This window comes from Aythya fuligula, chromosome 11 (assembly GCF_009819795.1).
Source record: "Aythya fuligula isolate bAytFul2 chromosome 11, bAytFul2.pri, whole genome shotgun sequence".
In the NCBI taxonomy this organism is placed as follows: Eukaryota; Metazoa; Chordata; class Aves; order Anseriformes; family Anatidae; genus Aythya; species Aythya fuligula.
The window spans coordinates 12,828,349-12,847,621 of NC_045569.1; the positions used below are offsets into that span (position 1 = coordinate 12,828,349).

The window sequence follows — 19,273 nt, forward strand, 5'->3', positions numbered from 1 at the left end:
AAACTAAAGCAAACAGATAAACCAGGACCCTTCTGCTGCATGAAAAGAAGATAATAGTAAAGGAGGTGCAAACGTTATTCATATCTGGTCACTTTTGAGAGGGATTCATCCTTTTGGGGAAGGGAAAGGAGGCAGGAGGGAAAGAGGTATGTTTGTGAGGGTTTTCTATGTCCCTGCCAGCACTCTGCATTCTGAAATTACATCACTGGTCAGAGTTCGTTTATGTCTTTTTGTGAGGTAATTACTCACCTTAAACATATAATATATAAGGCTTTCCATCTTCTGTGTGCTTATAAATATTAATTAATTAAATGTTACAGCCACTGTGGAGAAAGCAAATGAGACATAATGACTGAGGGCCATACTAAATAAGTGGAAACCACGACCAAGTAAAGTCATTTCTGCTGCTTCTTTGCCTATACTGAGGCGAAGAAAAGGGCTATGTGGTAAGTCACAATTCCATAGAATGTACCACACTGTCTTCTGAAACTGGCTGTGGAACCAGTCACTTACTGGGAGAAACAGGAATACAATGAGTAACCCTTGTTCTCCTGCCTGTTTTCCAGCCATAATACAAATACCTCTAAGCACAACTCTGATGGGACAGTGGTATTCTGCCTTCATTCATCATCTTCTCCAGATGGGCATTAGGCTTAATCAAATTCTAGCACTAACAGCTTGTTTCAGGACCACAGCTGGAATCAGCATGTCTAGACTAGCACTGATTTATTCCTGGCTCTCAGACCTATGTGCAAGCTACTATTCCATATGCTTTTTGTTAGAGGTAATAATGCCATTTCACAGCATAACTTTCTTTTCTTCTTCTTCTTTTTTTTTTTTTTTCTTCTCCTCTTTTTATTGGAATAAGAATTTATTTTGGTTATGTGGGAAAATGCCCTGCCCCTGCTCTGGACAAGACTACTGCCAGTTCTGCTGGTATAGAGCAAGGTTACAGATAAACAAAATAAAGTTCATAAAGGAAACAGTTAAATTTTTGACTGCCTTCACTCTGTCACAGAAAATGCTAAACACATTTGTAAGTTATATAAAACTGCATCAGTTAATATTTTCCCTTGCTGGTTTCACAGCCCAGAACAGCATAAGGACCTAGTGACATCTTTAGCCTCTCAAGAGTCTAGTAATAAAAATAAAAATCCTCCACAGAAAACAACACTGTTTCTCTCCACACCCTCCCACTGCTGGGTAAATGAGTTTCCTATTTTGCTCACTTATCCTCAGACTAAACAATGTTGAATTTACAAATCTGACATCTAATTACAGCAAGCACTAGGAACCTAGGAACCACAAAGGTTGGTGTATATCACTGTCCATAGTTCATAGGACAGCCTTCAATCTGGAATGTCAAGTATTCAGGAGAGAAACCTCTGCCTTAAATTATATCTAGGCGATATATGCACTGAGGTATGCTATAGCCCTAAACTGGATGGGTGTGTACGTGGGGACTTCCTCTGCCATAAATTAACCTCTGGTTTTAGTCTTTCTACTTTACTGTGTAAGTGATAATGTCAACAGCATCATGCATGTCTGACAGTGGTCTGCAGAATATGGGAAAGCGACCTTCTGCGTAAATACTATAGGGAAGGCAAATAGTGGGTGTCCAACAGCATCAACAATCCTGACAGCAAAGCTGAAGGAACTAAGCTGGTGAGCTGTGCCTGCAGTGGGGGAAAAGTGGGTCATAAAGTCATGTGGGGGAGCACTGGGATAATGGGTGTGGGACTGCAAAGGGTTGATCAGCTCTGAGATGTGCAAGTGTGGGGCGTGGGGGAATAGAAGGGATTAAAGGAAGGAAGATCTCAGGTTAAGGTGCTTGACTGGACCTGGGGAAGCAGGTGAAATTTGAATAGAAGGTGATGGGTACAGCCACCAACTGAGTGTAAACCAAATAGGAAGTGGTACTGGATTGGGTCCTGCAGACTTGGGTGTGGGGAGAGCACAGAGGAGGCTTGGTGAGGAACTGCCCCTTTCCATTTTTCTCTGCAGTAACAGGGAAATGACGCATTTGTGCTGGAAAGAGGCCCATCAATAGGCTGTATGTCGTTTTTAAGCCATTCATCTATAGATATAGTGAAGGTAAGTCCCTCCACTATCCTTGTTTACAAACCTATAAACTGAGCAGATAAGTTGTTTAGAGGAAAAGAAAATTAATTTCAAGGATGTCATGATTCTGACACCCTTTAAAATATCTTTCACTTTACAGAAGTTTGTCTATGCCTTTAAATCCACTTTAATTCCCTATTTTAGGTGATTTTCAAAGAATGAAAACAAAATAAGCTATTCTTAAAACAGAGAATACATTATTTGATGTATTTGATGGTATTGTTATTATTTCCAGTATTATTTTCCAATCCATCTTTAATATAGCCTGACATCTTGTTTGCTTTTTTTGACCACTGCTGTGCACTGAGTAGAAATTTCCATTAAGCTGTCCACAGTAACGCCTAAATCTTTTTCTTGAGTGATTTTGCAAACCATCAGTGTATATGAATCGTTTGAATTGTTCCTTTCAATGCACATTACCTTACACTTACCTATGCTAAATTTCAGCTGCCATCTTGTTGCCCAGACCCTTCCTTTAGCTTTCGTTTTTCTTTAAGTTATAATTTTAAGTTATAATTTTAATTATAACTTTAAGTTATAATTTTAAGTTATAATTTCTTTAAGTTATGGTTTTTCTAAACAATCACGTATAATTTCACAGTTACACCACCTCTGGTGTTGCATGCTTGCTTTCCAGATGAGTAGTAAATACACTATATTAATCCCAGTTTGGGTGTAGATTTTTGGATATCTCCTTGTTAATATGCTTCCTAGCTGAAAATAGCCATTAACTTGTGTTTTTTATTTGGTCTTGACTACTGACCATAAGTCAAACACTTTACACTATTTAGAATATATAACTAATGATACCTTTAAAATTACAACTCCATCTCCTTTTGTAATGTCTTTAATAAAGAATTTAATGGAAAGTGTCTGTTGAAACTGTGTATGGACAAATACAGCCAGCCTAGATATAGGCAAAACTAGCATTTACCTAGAGCAGCAAACTGTTTGGGAGTGAGAAAATTGTAATCCTACTGTGCAAGAGCAGTCCCTTCTAGTCTCCCAAGAGCACTGTGGAATAATTCAGTAACATCTGAATTCAGTAAAGCAGCTCCTAGGTGCTTTGAGCCTATCTATTGAACCCATGTGTTGTCCCATGTATCCAATCTCCCTTCTCCTTCCTGCTTTCTTGACGCTGGGGAAGCAGCATGTCTCAGACTACTCTAGCAAATGGAAATGAGGAGACTGGAGGACTGGAACCATTTTCACTGGCTAGCCCCAATCCACCCACCCACCCTCACTGTGGATGCAGTCTTGGAAATGTGTGTGTGCCAAGTGTTAAGGGGAAACAGTGTCCTTACCACTGAGTAAAGCACTACATGAGCCACTCTGCCCAGGTAGGGCATCCACTCTTATTAGAACAGATATTAACAAGGTGGAAAGAGTTCAGAAAAAAATTATACAAAAAGTTTGAGGAGTGTTCATTGCAGGAAGAGACTAAAGAATCTGTTTTATTTTCTTCCGGCGGATTGTTGCAAGATGATTTCTTTGCTGTCTGTCTACATACCTTCATGAGACAGAATTCAGAGGCTTGGGATGGAAAGACAGACTTCTTTGAATCAGAAATACGATTTTAAAAAATGTTCATAATTTAAGGTAATTAAAGCATTCTGGCATGTTTATTCTGCTCTGTGCAATTTACTACAGCAGCAATGGGCTTGGGGTATAACAGCTGATCTTCAACAGCTGTTACTCTTGTAACCAATTTGAAGAGCTATTTGGTTGTTGTTTTTACAAAAGCCTGCCCATCTATTCACACTTTGCATTAATGTTCTTCTGGATTGGAAGAATGTAACACAGTAATTTGGCAAAATTGGGTAAAATAGGTAAAGAAAACAAACCATTAGTGAGGTGAATCTAAGTGAAGCTATTAATTATACCTCCCCTGGTGCTGTCCTGATTGTACTCAACACAAAAATGGTACATAGACAATGAATTCAGGGCTGTAAATGCAATACACTTTTTATTCCATAACTTGAGGCATACGAGGATCTTTGCACAGTAACAGGAACGATATGCAACAAACTATTTTTAACTTTTGCAAAGATCTATTTATTTTTTAATCTCTAAAATACTCTTTCAAGTGAACATTTTTAATTTTGGTTCAACAGGGGAGAAAAGTATCAGCAAAAAACTTCATAGACTGTTACTGAAAAAATATAATTAGAGCTATATCTGACTACTAAACTGAAAAGATGATTTATTGTTTATTTCTGTGGGGAAAATCTTTGCTCATATTCAAATGCTTCATGTCATGTTAGATTCTCCCCAGGCACAGATAGCCATACAAATTTTAAAATATTTTGAACAGCTTTAGTTTATGTTCTTCTTTTTCTCTATAGTTTTGATTTCATGGGTATGTTTTCCAGGCTCTTTAAGAACTCTTTCCTTGCCTATCAGTTCAGTTTCAACTTCACTGTCCCACCCTCAGGAAGCATGTCTTAGCCAACGGTGCTGTTATGTTGCAGGCACAAGGTCTCCAGCTGATGAATACTCTCTTCATGGCAGTTACACAGGAGAATTGTCCTCAGTTAATTACACTGTTCCTTTAGAAAAATTGCCCTACCCCAATATATTAATATACATGTATTCTCGTTGTAGAATAACTTGAAATATGTTTGAAGAATCATTATTGTGCATTTATACTGACTCTGACATCTTTCTTTACAATATGAACCTTGTGTTGTTGCAGAAAACCTAAAATTGCTATAGGTTACATGGACCAATCAAATAAGCTGCATCACTTACATGTAACATTTAACTTCTAAAATCAAACAGCTAACGGTTCTGTTGTGTAACAGGTCAAATGTGTGGTATAAATCAACTTTGTTTCAATTCTTTTTGTGATGAATGAATGTTCTGTTCTCAGACATAATCGCTTTGATGAAATGGTTGCTCACATCAACCATATAGTGCAAATGGTTACTCCCCAAATCCTTGTTAAGCTAATTTCATAGGAAGCAGGAATTTGTGTTGGTGTTTCTGAATTCTGTATTAAGCCTAGTGTTCAGTAGAAACCATTCAAGAGTCCCAGAGCGTGACACTATTTAAAATCACTTAGCACTTCAGGACAAAATTCCATAACCGCCTAACATGGCATAATCAGTTGATATATGCAGTTAGATATTAATTAGCATGGGATAGAGGAAAATGTTGAAATACAAGCACTGCTGGAAGCATCAACATTTTCAATGAGCAGTAAGAACAATAAGTTATGTTCTATCAAAGGTCATGCACTGCAATTATTGAGATAGTTGTGTGGATGCCTTTTAAACAAATTTTCACTTGTTCCTGAAAAAAAGAATGTGCATAAAAGAGAACAGATACCGAGTATTTTTGTCATGATGGAGTTATCAATGTTGTTATTAATTAAACCTGTGAATTTTGGTGTGATTTGACACCAAATATATGCAGAAAGATTTTGTGGTACATTTTAGAATGCCAGAACATTTATGAACAATAATAATTTCTTGGTAATATCTGTATGGTGCTTTGGTCAGCACCTAGGAAACATCCAAAAAGTAGTTCTTACTGTATTCTTTACAAAGCAGTTATGCCTGTTTATCAGGCAAGGATGCTAACTCATAGGTATCGTAAACAAAGGATGAAAATGCACCTGATACATGTATGACAAAGTGTGAAATAGACTACTGTTACCCATGTTAGCTAGGGAAACTGAAGGAGTTTTCACTTTCTTTAAAACAGTGACCAGAAATACAAAGATCAAACCTAGGGGATTTTTGGCCATGGTAATCTCTTTTTATTACCTCTGTCTAACATGATCACTAGTCAAAGATGGTGCCATAAAAGCAAAAGACATAGTTACAGTCCTTCACCTGGGCTTCATCCATTTACCATGCACATAGAAAACTAGTCCATTCCCATTTTTGTAAGAATTATGGTTTAGTATTTTATTATGAGTTCTGATTTTGTTTCGTAAGAGGTATGAGCATGAACTTGTTATGCCATTCAGCTTTGTGACTGTCTGATCACTGGGTGACTTCCTCATCCTCCAAAGCTTGTTTCTGGGATTACCAAGGATATCATAGCTGACCACTTTCTTCAGGAACTTGTTAGGCTGGAGTTTACTGTTGTTTGCAGTTTCATACTTTGATCTTCCCCTTTATCTTGGTTGGCTTCCCCTCTGTAGGAAGGCAAGGTGGGAGGCACTCAACATGGTCATCTGCTCAACATGTCCTCGGGGGAGTTATCACACTGACTGCCTTAGGAGGATCAAAGAGCACAGCCTCATAAATTGGGCTGTCTCTGAGTGACTTCTCAGCCACAAGTAGAACCTGAGGTCAACTGGATTTGTGGACAGAATTGTGCATCAAGCAGAAGGGGGAAAGATGATGGACAAGAAAAAAGGGGACGTGATGAAGCATAAAATAGAGTGTTATTCTGGATTACTATGTGACATGAAGTCATTTGTAATCAGGCTTGAGTATGCGTATGTTCAGGACCACACAAGATTACACTGAAAGAACAGATTAATTCAGGTATTTTCAAAAAAAAAGAACAGTTAATATTTTTAGATGAGGAAAGATTGTTCTTCACACACATGTTATTGCTGTGCCAACATTAAAGTACCTAGTATGTGTATGTATGTATAGTTCATTTTTATTATATGTACATACCTATGTATGTATACACATATATGTACACATACATGCATGCATAGATATACATTTATCTGGCAAAATATAACTTTTCATGGTCAATTAAATTCACTGGTTACTTGCAAGACTATAATACATCTTGGGTGTTCTGGCTGAACTGATGCTGCCAAAATTGTCAGCAAAAAGACCGGAAAAGCTGATGAACCTTAAACTTTTCCCCAAACAACTGCTCAGTTGTTTCTTCAGGATATAGAAGAGGCACAAAGCCCAAGCAAGAGAGGAGTGGTAGGAAACCAGGGAGGAAGGATAGAAATTGCTGTCTGATGTGGATTTCACAAACTGCTGTGTTTAATTTTTTAAGAGGCCCTATAACAATAATCCATGCTAAATAGTGTTTCAGGAGTTTTATTAAATATTGCCTATAAAGGACAGATAACTCATGCTTTAATTCAGATCTTTGTTTATTCAGTAGATTCTTGCTTTCATGCTGTTTCAGGATATAATATTTTTTATAAATTCTACATGCAACATTTTCAGAAACAGCTAAATGCAACTTTTGAAGGTGTTTTTCATAAACTGAGATCTTCCAAGGCATAGATCACCTAACTCCTGAAAGTTTTAACATGAACAAGCTGCAGAAACAACTCCTTGGCTCTTCAGGACTGGTGCCACTTTTGGAAATGAGATTTATGCTAAAAGCTGGTTAGGTATTTTTAACTGGTGTGCCATATAATTAAATAACTATATATATATATAAATAAATGCTGGCATATATAATTCTTATTCCCTTCTGTGGGCTTGTCAGACCCACAGAGACAGTACTGTGGTTTGTGGGCTCTTCTCCTAGCAACTCCTATTAACGTCAGAATTACTTGGGCAGCTGCATCTTTATACCCCACACTGAGAATTTACTAGTTGGTGTTGGTTTATGTGTAGAATTCATATCCCTCTATCTCTGGTTATTTGCACCAGGTCTACTTCAATTTCCTGTCATCTTTCAACTACATTTAATAACAACTTTAGGCTATTGCTTACTGAGCATCTCTGCTACAGTTGTTCCTATTTGGGAAATAGATAAAGGTATGGTCCCTGCCCCAAGGAGCCTATAATTAAAACAAGACCAGCATTATAGAAACGTATATACTAGCTGGCCTGTAACTGGATGGTCTGTTTAGTTTTGTTTTGACGTACTGTATGAAGCAGCATTTAACAGATGTTGGAAAATGAGCTCTCTGAGCTTCTCATATAAACATACAGCAGAGATGCATGTGTATGAATTAATTTCATAAGTGAATGTGGGTATTAATGTCATCAAGCATTTTCTAATGCTTGCGCCTATCCTGTTGCACTCTGAGGCCTCCTAGCCAGAAAATATAGAAACTTATTGAAAGAAAGGTGAAGTGACTCTGTCATGGCAATGCTTTCTAGCACAGCACTGATGATTCTGTTCTCTCACATGAAAGGCATTGCCTTGTACAAGCCCACCATTCATCATATATCCTCCTTAAAAACAACAACAAAAAATTAAAAATATGTGTGTCTCTCCCTTTGTCTTTATAACAAGTTGTCCCTCTCATTATAAGCACTGCTACACCTATCATGCAAGTCTTGTAGTTGGCATTATTACGGCTGCACATCTCCTGGCTGAAATAGCACACATCACAGCAAGGTGACAGGTCTTTCCAACCTTTACTCTTACCCAGGGGAATACAGTATTGGAATTAGGATTAGATTCCTTTTTACTACTTCCAAGATGAAGCCAAGACAGCATGAAATACAGTGCTTTTCCCTCTTTATACTGCATACAGGCAAGGAATCTAAGGGAGAGCAGGTTAGGCAGGGAATGGAGGCAACACCAGAACAGAAGAGAGGTGTAGGTGACAAAACAACATAGAGACTTCTTAATTTCCACTTGTATTTGATGCCTTCTGCACTTTATGTCTTATGTATTCCTCATCTGTGGCCCCCTTAGTTTAGTTTTCATGCTTAAAATATCTAAGTGTTCCTAAAAAATGTTTTAGAAGGACACTCCCTTCCATCCCAAGTTACAGCATTTATGCAATATTAATTTAGGGTGAGTGGGCACAGATGTTATCAAAATCACCCTCATACCTGCCAACTCCACCAAAGTTTCCAGTGCTTGGATATATTCTTCCACTGCTGTGTGGAATTTCTTATTGTAATGTTCTCTGTGCTTTTCTTTTTTTTTCTTTTCCTTTTTTTTTTTTTTTCAGATATCCAGTTATGAAGTCTGCATATGGCTTCCTCCTCTGACCAGCTGACTGAGCTAAAATAATACCTCCTGACAATCAAAAATAGAAAGCAGCCTAGGTACTGGTGTGATTAGAGTGAGGGACGAGGAACTTGGACTGAGTGCTAGAAGAGGACTTTATAACCCTTGCAAATCTGTAGGTTTGGGCTAGATGACATGGCAGAGGAGAAGTGATGTGAAATATGAGATGGGGGATCATGCAAAAGAGCAGGGAAAGTGAAAAGGCAGATGTATAACTGGATTTTCATTTTTCCAGTGTTACTTCTGTGTCAGTTAACTAGGAGGATGAGGGCTTTCTTGAATTCCATACTTCTTCTTTACTTCAATATTGTGCTGTTAACATACATCACACAGCAAAACGTACACAGATGCAAGTTCTTTCTATACCTCAGGCCTCCAAAAAGCTATATCAGCACAGCACCGAATCTGAACTAATGCACCCTGTCTCTTAGTGGGGACTAATAGCTCAGGATTAGCTTCATGCTAACAGCTTTTGAGCTGCCTGGAAGTGAATTTTATCTGCCCACAATGTACTTTGTAGACCTTTCCTTACTGGGTGTAATTTGGAAGAAGCATTAAGAGCTTTCTTAAGACATTTTGCTTTTCATTGTTATATGTCAAAGTGCTTTGCAAATGAAGCAATATGAATCACTGTCCATGTTTCATGGATTGCAAAACCAGCACAACCAAAATACAGTGCATGCCCTTAGTTGCTCAATGGTCAGGTCTAGAGCGTGGTTCAGATCTCCATTACTCCATCAATTACGCCACACTGTGGCAGTCACGGGACTGTTCAGATTCTGTGCTAATATTCAGTCCCATAAAGCTTTATATTAAATCCTGTGTTTACCAATAAATGTCCACACTGGTCGAATTAGAAACACTGCAGTGCATCCATGCAGCCTGATTTTTTTCTAGTTTATTACCCACAACATCAAAGCAGAATTATGTCAATCTATTTTGAAAATGTGCAGAATTTTAGTCTCTGTAGATTGGTGTAAGTAACAGCAGTGTCCCTATAAAAATATGCATCATTTGCTGCACACCAGCTTTCATATCTTTATGTAGAAAGTATTACTCTTTCTTTAGAAACATACTTTTTCTGTATGTTTTTTGTTAGAAATTAATATTCCAATTAATTTTAAGAAATTAATTCCCTGCAAAGCATGTATGTTGTACTTTCTTCTATCTGCCTTTGTTGCTTGATTTTATTTTCTAAAAAGATGATAAAACATTGATCACATTTCCTAGCACAAAATTCAAGCCTGATTTCATCTAGTTAGTTTTTTCTGGCATTGTATCAAGAACTTATTTGAATGTGAACGTTTCAAGCTATTTTTACATAGGTAGCAATAATCCTGCTGGCGATAATCAGCCTTTTTAGACAACGTGGTGCCATCGTGTGGACAATATTAAGAAGTGTAAAAAGAACAGTTAAAAAATGAGTAACACAAATATCTGCATTTGACATCAAGAATCAGCTATACTATAAATAGATATCTTATGATATAAGAAACTTTGCACAATCTCTGGTCTTAAAACTGTACTAGGTCAGAAGAAAAACTGATAAGATAATCAGGAATTGATTCAATCCTGTTTATTTTCCAACAGTTTGCACAGCACTTTCCCATAAGGTCTGATCAAAACATGTGAAAGACTTCAAGCCACTTTTAATCAGCACCTAATTACAACATTGTCTACTTCTGCACTCATTTCTGTTTATCTCTGGTTTTCCTCTAAGACCATACAAAACTTGTTTTTGTGCAACCTGCATTGCTTCTCTCCCACACAAATGCGCACAAACTCACCCAAACACTCCTGTCCATAACATTGGCCAGCCGAGGCTCTCTGCCCACACAGCTCTCATTTCTGCATGAGTTCACATGAAGTTTTGTTTCAATAATAGTTTTGTTTTAAGGCCTCTTGTTTATTACACTTAACTCAATGAAAAGAAGTTTTTCCAGATTTGAAATAGCTTTATCTATAGCAGACAGGTTAAGGCTTGCACGCATAGAATGTGATTCAAAAATTGTCCTCTGTGATATGCTCCCCCAGAGCAAATCTGCATGTCACAGAACTGTAGTCTTTCACCTGCTCTGAGACACTGTATGACAAGTGCCAGTTAGCCTATCCTGCTATTAAATTTATATTGAATAAAAGCAAGAACTTCTAAAGTTTTCCCAGTTGGCTTGAAACAGCTCATCTATCTGGGACAGAGTTTGAAGTCATAAATGTTTGGATTGATCCCTTCTTTTGTGAAAGTTTCATATTTTTGTTTCGGTTAAACTTAACAAGTTTAGTTTAACCTTTATGAACATTGAAGATCTTTGGAATGCTTTGTGAGAATGGACTTAAAAAGTCCATTCTCAAAAAGTCCATTCTCTCAGAACTTCAATTATTTAGTTTGTGCAGAAAGCGCCTGCCATTGCAGTAAAATAAGAAATGAAATATGTATACAGGTAACTGTACTAAATGGATATAATGGAATGCCAAATATTAAGAAGATTCTCTGTGGTAGTTTCAGCTCATAGTTGTGTCTCATGATTTGTTGATTTTGATGTTTAAGAAAATGTGAGTTCAATCTTTTAACCATTCTTGGGCCCATACACTTTCATGTGGATTCTTTGGTGTCTGATTAGATATAAACATAAACTGTAGTCTTATTGGGCAAATTTACAGGGTCTCTCATTCTTTTCCTATCTTGACATGTATGAGCTTACTTTTCTTTGAGAATTTTATCTTGCTGTCAAACTTGATTGAAATGATTATGGATTGAAAAATTCTGCCATTAGGAAGCAAATGGAACGTGGTGATGCATGAAAAAAGGCTCTAGGAAGTTTCTAGTCCTCATCGCTGTGCACTGTGTGCACAGCTTCTAGTCCTCATCGCTGTGTACTTGGAACTTAAATTTTTAGAGCAGACAGATGAAAGTAAAAATTCATACTTTTTTCTTAATTCCATTCCCATAAATTTGAAGCCAAGCTTTAGATATAGAGATTGTACTTGAGATTTTTTAATAATTGGCAACATTACATTGTGTGGAACAAACTCAACCAACAAATTTCTCTCGGATGATCTTTAAATGTCAAAGTGTCCCATAATAGCTTGCATGAGTTTGGTTTTTAGTGTTTTGGAAACTCTATGCTCATTCTTTTCAAAAGGCTGACACTGGTTTGTTTTTGGAAGCATTGGTTACATACACTTGAAAGGCCAGTAATTTAGTGCAAATACACTTTATTTACTGATCTGACTTCTTTTGCCATCATTGAATGTGAAAGTACGAAAATGAACCCTTGTTGATTGACAAATTTTTTATGTCATGCATTGTTCATCAAACTTTATTAGTCAATTTTTGCCATCCACATAACCCTGATGAGTTGATAAGATTACATAAAATTATTAATGATAGACTTTCATTTCTGTTTTTAATTAAACATCTCTAATACTAAAATCTGAGCAGAAAACAATAAGAACCAGAATCTCATCAATCTTTGTCATTTGTAATCTGGGATTTTTATATTCTCTGTCTCTTGACAAAATTCTTTCTTTCCGATTCCCCCTGGCTGAGGGTCAGGTCTATCAATCATAGTACCATCGTCACCGGGATTTGCTGTAACTATTACCCAATAATTCTTATCTTCTTCAACTCTATGGGAGTCCAGGTAAGTGTGACAAATTACTTCATATTCCCTTCCAAAATACGACCTGCAAAGCCAAAGAAAAGGGGCATAGAATTAATATATACACATTCAGCAAGTCTGAATTAGCTGTAAGACATTCAACGTTTTCTCATGTTTTTCTTGGTTTATTCAGAAATATTAGCATGTACTTACAAAGATTGGACTCTTAATAGAAACACATGTATATATCGCTTTGTTAGTCATTAATAACCTAGGAATGTGAAATTAAAGGGAAATGCCACCTTTCTAGTTTCAGAACTAAAGCAGCCCCAACAGTATACAGCACTGATATTGAGTATGTGGAAGCAGGTTAGGTTCTCTGCAGCCTTTTATATTGCCGTTCTTTTTGACTGAAGATGAATCTGGCTACTTAATCATTTCAGTCTCAGCCCTACAGATCTTGTTTCATACTCAAAAAACTGAAACAAATTCTCAGTCAAATTTTTCCTTGATTTAATGAGAAACAATTTTTATACTCCTTAACATTTCATCAATATTAATTCAATACATGCATATGAACATGAATTGTTGGATTAATTTTCATTTATTGTGAGTCATGTGGATATATAAGAAGTATAGAATTGTATGCTGTGGTATTTATTTTCTGTTACTCCTTATACTTCTTAGCATACCATTTTTTCTTAGAAAAAAAATAAAATTAATTGCTCAAGATATTCAAAGGGAGAACCACCAAGACACTAAAGAAGGCTAGAAGCATTATGTGGTACGAAATAAAAAGGTAAAACAAATATGAATAAGACAGTTGATTGTCTACAGGATCACAGTAGCACACATCACAGCCAAGAAATAAAACTGGGGAAAAGGAGAACGTGCATTCTGCATTTTTTTCTGTTTCTTTGGTGTATTCCTAACACAACTATCTTGCTTCTTACAGTAATTCTTGATGTACTCAGCTGGTGTATCATAATGGATATCGCAGCCAGTTGTAAATTATTCTTACCTTGTCCAAAAGTTCCTTGGAACAGCTAAGCTCCGATTAGTATGGCAATGAGTAATAATCACTTTAGAGTTTGCCTGGAAAAATAACAAAACCAAAAACAAAAGAGGGATGATAGATACTTTTAGACTGATTTTAATAACTCTTATTCAAATTAAATGATTTACTTTACTGCTTAATGCAAGTCTGCATGGCTGTGTATCATGCTATAGATCGATAGTGAGGTATTTTAAGCCATCCGTTCTCAACACAACCATCTTAACAGTTCAGACTAACCAAACACTTAGCCCTCAGATAAGACACAGTCTACTGTCCAATGCATTCTCCTCCACTCCCTTATGTTGGGCACTTAAATAATAATAATAAAAATAATAATAAGCAAATAATGGAGAGTTATGCCAGTAATCAGGGTAATACTGCTTACAGTGGATATTTGTCAGATGAGAGATCCAGGTGTTTTGGGGATACAGACTAGATCTGGACCCTTACATTTTACTTTTTTTTTTTTTTTTTTTTTTGGTAAAAGAATCTTTAGTCACCCTCATTTACTACCACTGTGCAAGAATATTCTTTGACAATTACGTAACTCTGACTGAGTTTATTAGTGAGCTGATTCATGGAAATGAGTCACAAATCAAGGCTGTAGTGGAACTGTTATATTTGTGATAGTTTGCTATACACCCAGCACTTCAGGAAGCCAAGAAGTTATGTGGAACAGGAAAATATTGTATCCACTTAATGTTTTTACAACAACAAATTTGGAAAAGCATCCACTTTTCCACATGCCTTGCGGTTTACTGTTGTTACTTTTTGAATTTAATGTTCTTAAGCAATCAAAGCTTCCAATATTGAAAATGGAATTTAGTGCTCAGAAGACCTGAAATGCAGATTCCGAGTACTGCATCCTCCAAACAGTGCCCACCTTTGACAGTTTTTGAAAAACTGAGCAAGTCAACCTCAAATGAGCACCAGATTCCCTGGTTTAAAAAAATAAATTAATAAAAATCTTCCTTCTTCTCTTTCTTAAAATGAAAATTCATTAAAATTAATGAATAAAATGGATGCAACTTTCTTTTAAATAGTCGATTTACTCTTTCAATTAAATACTTAACTTTTTTTTTTTTTAAAACATTTTTAATTTCTTACAGGAACTGGAGATCCTTCATATTCAAGACGCAGCTGTGGATCCAAGAAGGCAGCTTGCCAGCAAGTCAAATAAGAAAGCTCATCTGTCAAAAATACTTGCTGAAGGTGAGATTTTTTAGCAAATCTGATGAATGATTTATGGTCACTTGCTAGATATAACTGTAAACAAAAATACATATTAACGACAATATAAAATTAAAATATATGTAATTCAAATAAAATCAGCACAAAAAATATCTCTTTGCTTCTGAACAACATCTGTCAAATTGAAGCTACACAATTAAAACCTACAAAATAATCTATAGTGTTGATAAACTCATAAAGTAGCCATGCTATACTTAAACCAGTGAATATTAACTTAAAATTGAATTTACATTTCAAAGATTTTCTCTGAATCAAGTGATAGCTGAGAGGGAAAATTTTCTTGTAGTTGTGGTGATTTATTCTGAGTACGTACATAACATGAAATGTCTATTTTGCCTTTAACTTGTAAAGGAAGCCAATGTTAACATTTAATAGAAATCTGCCTCTGAATGATAGAATAGCATGCTATTTCCTATACAGACTATAGCTTTCTCTTCATAAGAAATGAAATCAAATGAAAGCTTTTCATCTTGGACTTTAAAGAAAAACAAAACTCCTTTATCTATCATTCAGGTTCAGTCCCCTTGGACTGACTGCACACCTGAGCTCAGACAAGTTGCATGAACTTTCTAATTAAGTATTGTTTGTCTTGATCTGTGTATGGTTCTTAATCTGTTCTGTAAGATGTTGAACCATTATACAGCTTGGTGTATATATATATATATACAGTAACTAAAAGCATAATATCAGTATATGCTGTCACTGTCATTTGCAACTTTATTCCCTTACCATTGGATCAGAAAACCCTCCTGTTGTGCCGAGACCAAACTTTTGCCCAAATCTAATGGGTTCACCCACTGAACTTCCATCAACACTATTAAAATTGTAAAAAGAACAAAGAGAAAGTCAAGTATATCAGCTTTACTATTAGTTTTTGGTGTTTAAAGTCTGTGTTAACTGAAAAGATATATCATAAATTATTTACTGGTTAAAATATTTAACAGAATAGAAATTCAAACTTTATTGATTACTTTTTATGATGCATTCATTAACACGCATAGTAGAAAGATAATATCCAACTAAAAACTGATGGTAATTAAGCACCGAGGCCACCTTCCAAATATACTTAATACAAGCATCTTAAAAATCAGACTTAAAGCAGAACAGTGTTTGTCTCTAACACCTGTTGCTAATTATACACATAATTGATATTTAGTAATTGGGTTTATTACATCAATGTACGTGCTGGTATATCCATATTTTCAAAATGGTTTCTGTATCTTACATGGAAGAATCTCCAAATTAAGTGCTAGGCTGTTCTAGGTATATTTAGAGTAGAAACTTCTGCAGCTGATGAACTTTGTAGCTAGCTAATGAGGGATCTGAAAGCATGCAGTGCCAATGACTAGTATCAGACAGCTGCTGAGCAAAAGTACTTTGGTTGCATTTCTAGAAGGCCTAAATTGGGATTTTGGCATCAAAATTGTTTATTATGTCTAACTGAAAGTGTTTTGCTCAATCAGAATTACATAGGTTAGTTTGTACTCTTACACAATGTTATTTTTCTTAAACACCTGCTCTCAGGCAGAGCCTTCCACTGTTGAGCAGGGGCCTGTTTTATTTTTTCTCCTGCGAGCAGCTGGAATCAAGCATGTCTGTGAGAGTGAGTATGCTGTTTGATTGAGGTTTTTTTTTAGGACAACAGGAGTAGCAGTGCATTTTATAGACAGCAAAAGCATTGATACAAATTTCCACTTCAGAGACTTTATTTGCAGGAGAATGAATAATTTGGACATGTTTTGTATTCTAGAGCTCAAATATGACCACATTAAAAACAGCTGCAGAACTTACCAAATGACACAGTGGACTTGATTCTGTTTTCACACCAGTTCTATGCTGACTTGGAATCATTCACAGTAATATGCACACCAGAAGCAAGCTTAATGTATGACCCAAGTTAGAGTGTTTCTTAAATATATTTTACTCAAGTTCATTTGTATTTTAGCAAAATTAATTGCATATTTCTCAAAGTAAGATACTGAAAGCTAATGGAATAATTGAAAACAATGTAGAGGAATGTACCAAACCTTAAAAGACAAAATGTGTTTCGACCCATGGGGTCTATGGTTTTGACAGCACTAACTCCACAAGGGGCTTGCAGTGACACAGCCGAATATATGGATATTTCCTCCAGATTAATTGCCAGCGTTAGGTTGCCGCACGCTCCAGTGTAATTGTCCACTGAGGATTTGCTGTCCGGGCTCAAAAGCATCACGGTGTCTCCAAAGCAAATAAATCCATCCTTAGACACCGACAGCTTTATCTAAATCAAAATACACATACTTTTATACAGAATTATCTGTATAAACTTAGTATCAGCAGTATTTTAACCTATGAAATGCTAGCCCATAGCATTCTTCATGTTTAAAGCACGTTAATAAGCAGCTATGTCGTTCTATGCGGAGTCACAGAGAACTGACAAAACCTGCTTTAAAAATTACCTTCTTTAAAAGATTCTCTTCCAGTCTGCCTATTTTTTGCATTAACAGCTCCCCTCGGTCTCTTTTACGTATGAAATCCCTCATGCGGTCCTGTTTGCAAAGGAGAGAGGGGGGCAAACGTTACCTAGCGCAAACAACCTGAGGTTTTGCGAGAAGGCGAAGAGGCAGGACGGCTCCGGGGAGCTGGGGCGGGGGAGCGAAGGGCCCAGCTCCGCGGTTACCTCCTCCAGGAACGCCGCCTCGTTCCAGTTGCCCACCAGCACCCCGGGGCTGTAGGCGGCCATGGCGGCCTAGGCCGCGCCGCGTCCACCGTCGCCATGGCGACCGCGCTAGCAGGCGATTGGGCGCTGGCGGGGCGGAGGCCGCCAATGAGCGGAGCGTTCGTGAGGGGAGGGGGCGGGCTCTTTTTTCCCGCCGGGGCAGGGCGTTACCGGGGTGTACTGAGGCGAAAGAGCTCCGGGAGAAATGGCGTCAGGAGAGGGGCTCGGCCCCTGGCCCTCTGTGGCCGTGCCCAGCGTGGGGGCAGCTGCGGAGCGAGCCCGTTGAACTCGCTCCCTCTTAAGGAGTGCCTTGCAGACCCCAAATCTAGCAGGGGCAGGCCACTGCCACTGAATAGAGAAATAAAAATATGTATGGCAGTGTGGGGTCCCTTGTGATTTGTCCAAGTCTGAAGGCGTGAGGAGGCCGCGAGGCTGAGCCCCTGGGCTTTGTGCTGAGGGGTTTCGGGGCACCTGCCTTGGTGCTTGGGTCTCCGTGGCCAGGCCAAGGGCAAGCATGCTGCTGGGGTGGCTGCATGTGTGTGGGACACTAGACCAGCACCCGCTGACTTGAGGCACAATTTATCCGTTCCTCAGAGAACAGCGAGCCCAACATACAGTCTTGGAGTGAGCATTGTTTAGAACCCACCAGTCTTACAGGCCAAAGAGTTGTTTCATCTTCACCTACCTGACAAGCACAAAACTAGCACTATAGTGTTGCTGAATGTGGTGAACACTTTGCGAATGCTTTGGTTCTGTGATTATTTTACTTCTGAAGACAACTGTGGCAAAACAGGCTGTGTGAACATACTGAAGGTTTGCTTTCCAGACAACTTAAGCCAACAATTTTCAGTCATGGTGTAGATCCTCTCACAGGACGTTTAATCCCCATAGTAGTCGTAGCTTCCTTAGTCTTGGTTTTCTTGCGAGCTGACTGTTGTAAGCAGGTTTCAAAGCTGGGGAACTTAAAAAGCTTAAGAGAAAATGGTGGTTGTTGTTGTCTGTTCTAATGGAAAGCGGGGCTACATGCTATCATCAGCCATCTTGGTCAACAGTTCACATTATAGCCCTTTTTTTTTTTTGTTTTGTTTTCGTTTTGTTCTGGCTCCAAAAGTTATTCAGCATATCTCAGAGTCTTCAAGGACGAAATAAATCTGTATTTGTTCAAATAGCACCACTCTGTGGTCAGTTGTGGTAAGCGAAGTTTCCCTACATGAAGCGATGCTGAAACTACTTCGTTGAAACAGGGAGGAAACTTCGTTCATCTTGGCCTAATATCAAAAGTCAACAAATTTTGGAAGCCTAGGAAGTGATTAGAAATCCGAAGTTTTATCAGAAGAAAAAAAAAAAAAAAAAAAAGAGAGAAAATATTTATTTTAGCTAATTTCCCACGTTATTAGTAATTTCTACTTACCTCTTAAACTGACATTCGTGCTCTTCACAGAGCTAAGGTTTTGCTGAAGGTCACCAGTTAGTTATATTGGTATACAAATAGGGACTTAACAACCTTTAGTTCAAAATTGCAAAATCATAGGGTTTTTAGAGCCACCTGAGGTGCTGAGGGAGTTGGCGGATGTGATTTCCAAGCCGCTTTCCATCATCTGTCAGTGGTCATGGTCATCTGGAGAGATC

The 19,273-nt window shown here is 37.6% G+C and overlaps 1 protein-coding gene and 1 long non-coding RNA gene across 4 annotated transcripts in view; one reads left to right on the top strand and one right to left on the bottom strand.

Annotated features, from left to right (window-relative positions):
• The window catches only part of LOC116493360, a 41,941-nt gene that overhangs the window by 7,991 nt on the left and 14,677 nt on the right, over positions 1-19,273 (top strand). Inside the window, exons 4-6 of one of the 2 annotated variants that reach the window (XR_004253746.1) lie at positions 321-446; positions 2,005-2,094; positions 14,802-14,904. This is a non-coding gene — a long non-coding RNA (uncharacterized LOC116493360). The remainder of the gene's footprint in view (positions 1-320; positions 447-2,004; positions 2,095-14,801; positions 14,905-19,273) is intronic. The other variant, XR_004253747.1, reaches the window with a different exon arrangement.
• CFAP161 (cilia and flagella associated protein 161) lies at positions 11,511-18,371 on the bottom strand. Of its 2 annotated transcripts, none has more exons than XM_032194696.1 (7): positions 18,330-18,371; positions 17,385-17,474; positions 16,971-17,206; positions 15,673-15,757; positions 14,800-14,958; positions 13,657-13,730; positions 11,511-12,720 (listed from the first exon to the last, which is right to left on the bottom strand). In XM_032194696.1, the coding sequence occupies exons 2-7, from the start codon at positions 17,466-17,468 to the stop codon at positions 12,510-12,512; spliced, it is 849 nt and encodes a 282-aa protein (XP_032050587.1). In that variant the 5' UTR covers positions 17,469-17,474; positions 18,330-18,371; the 3' UTR covers positions 11,511-12,509. The 2 variants fall into 2 exon arrangements, with proteins under 2 accessions (XP_032050587.1, XP_032050586.1); XM_032194695.1 differs by lacking the exon at positions 18,330-18,371 and adding an exon at positions 17,606-17,668.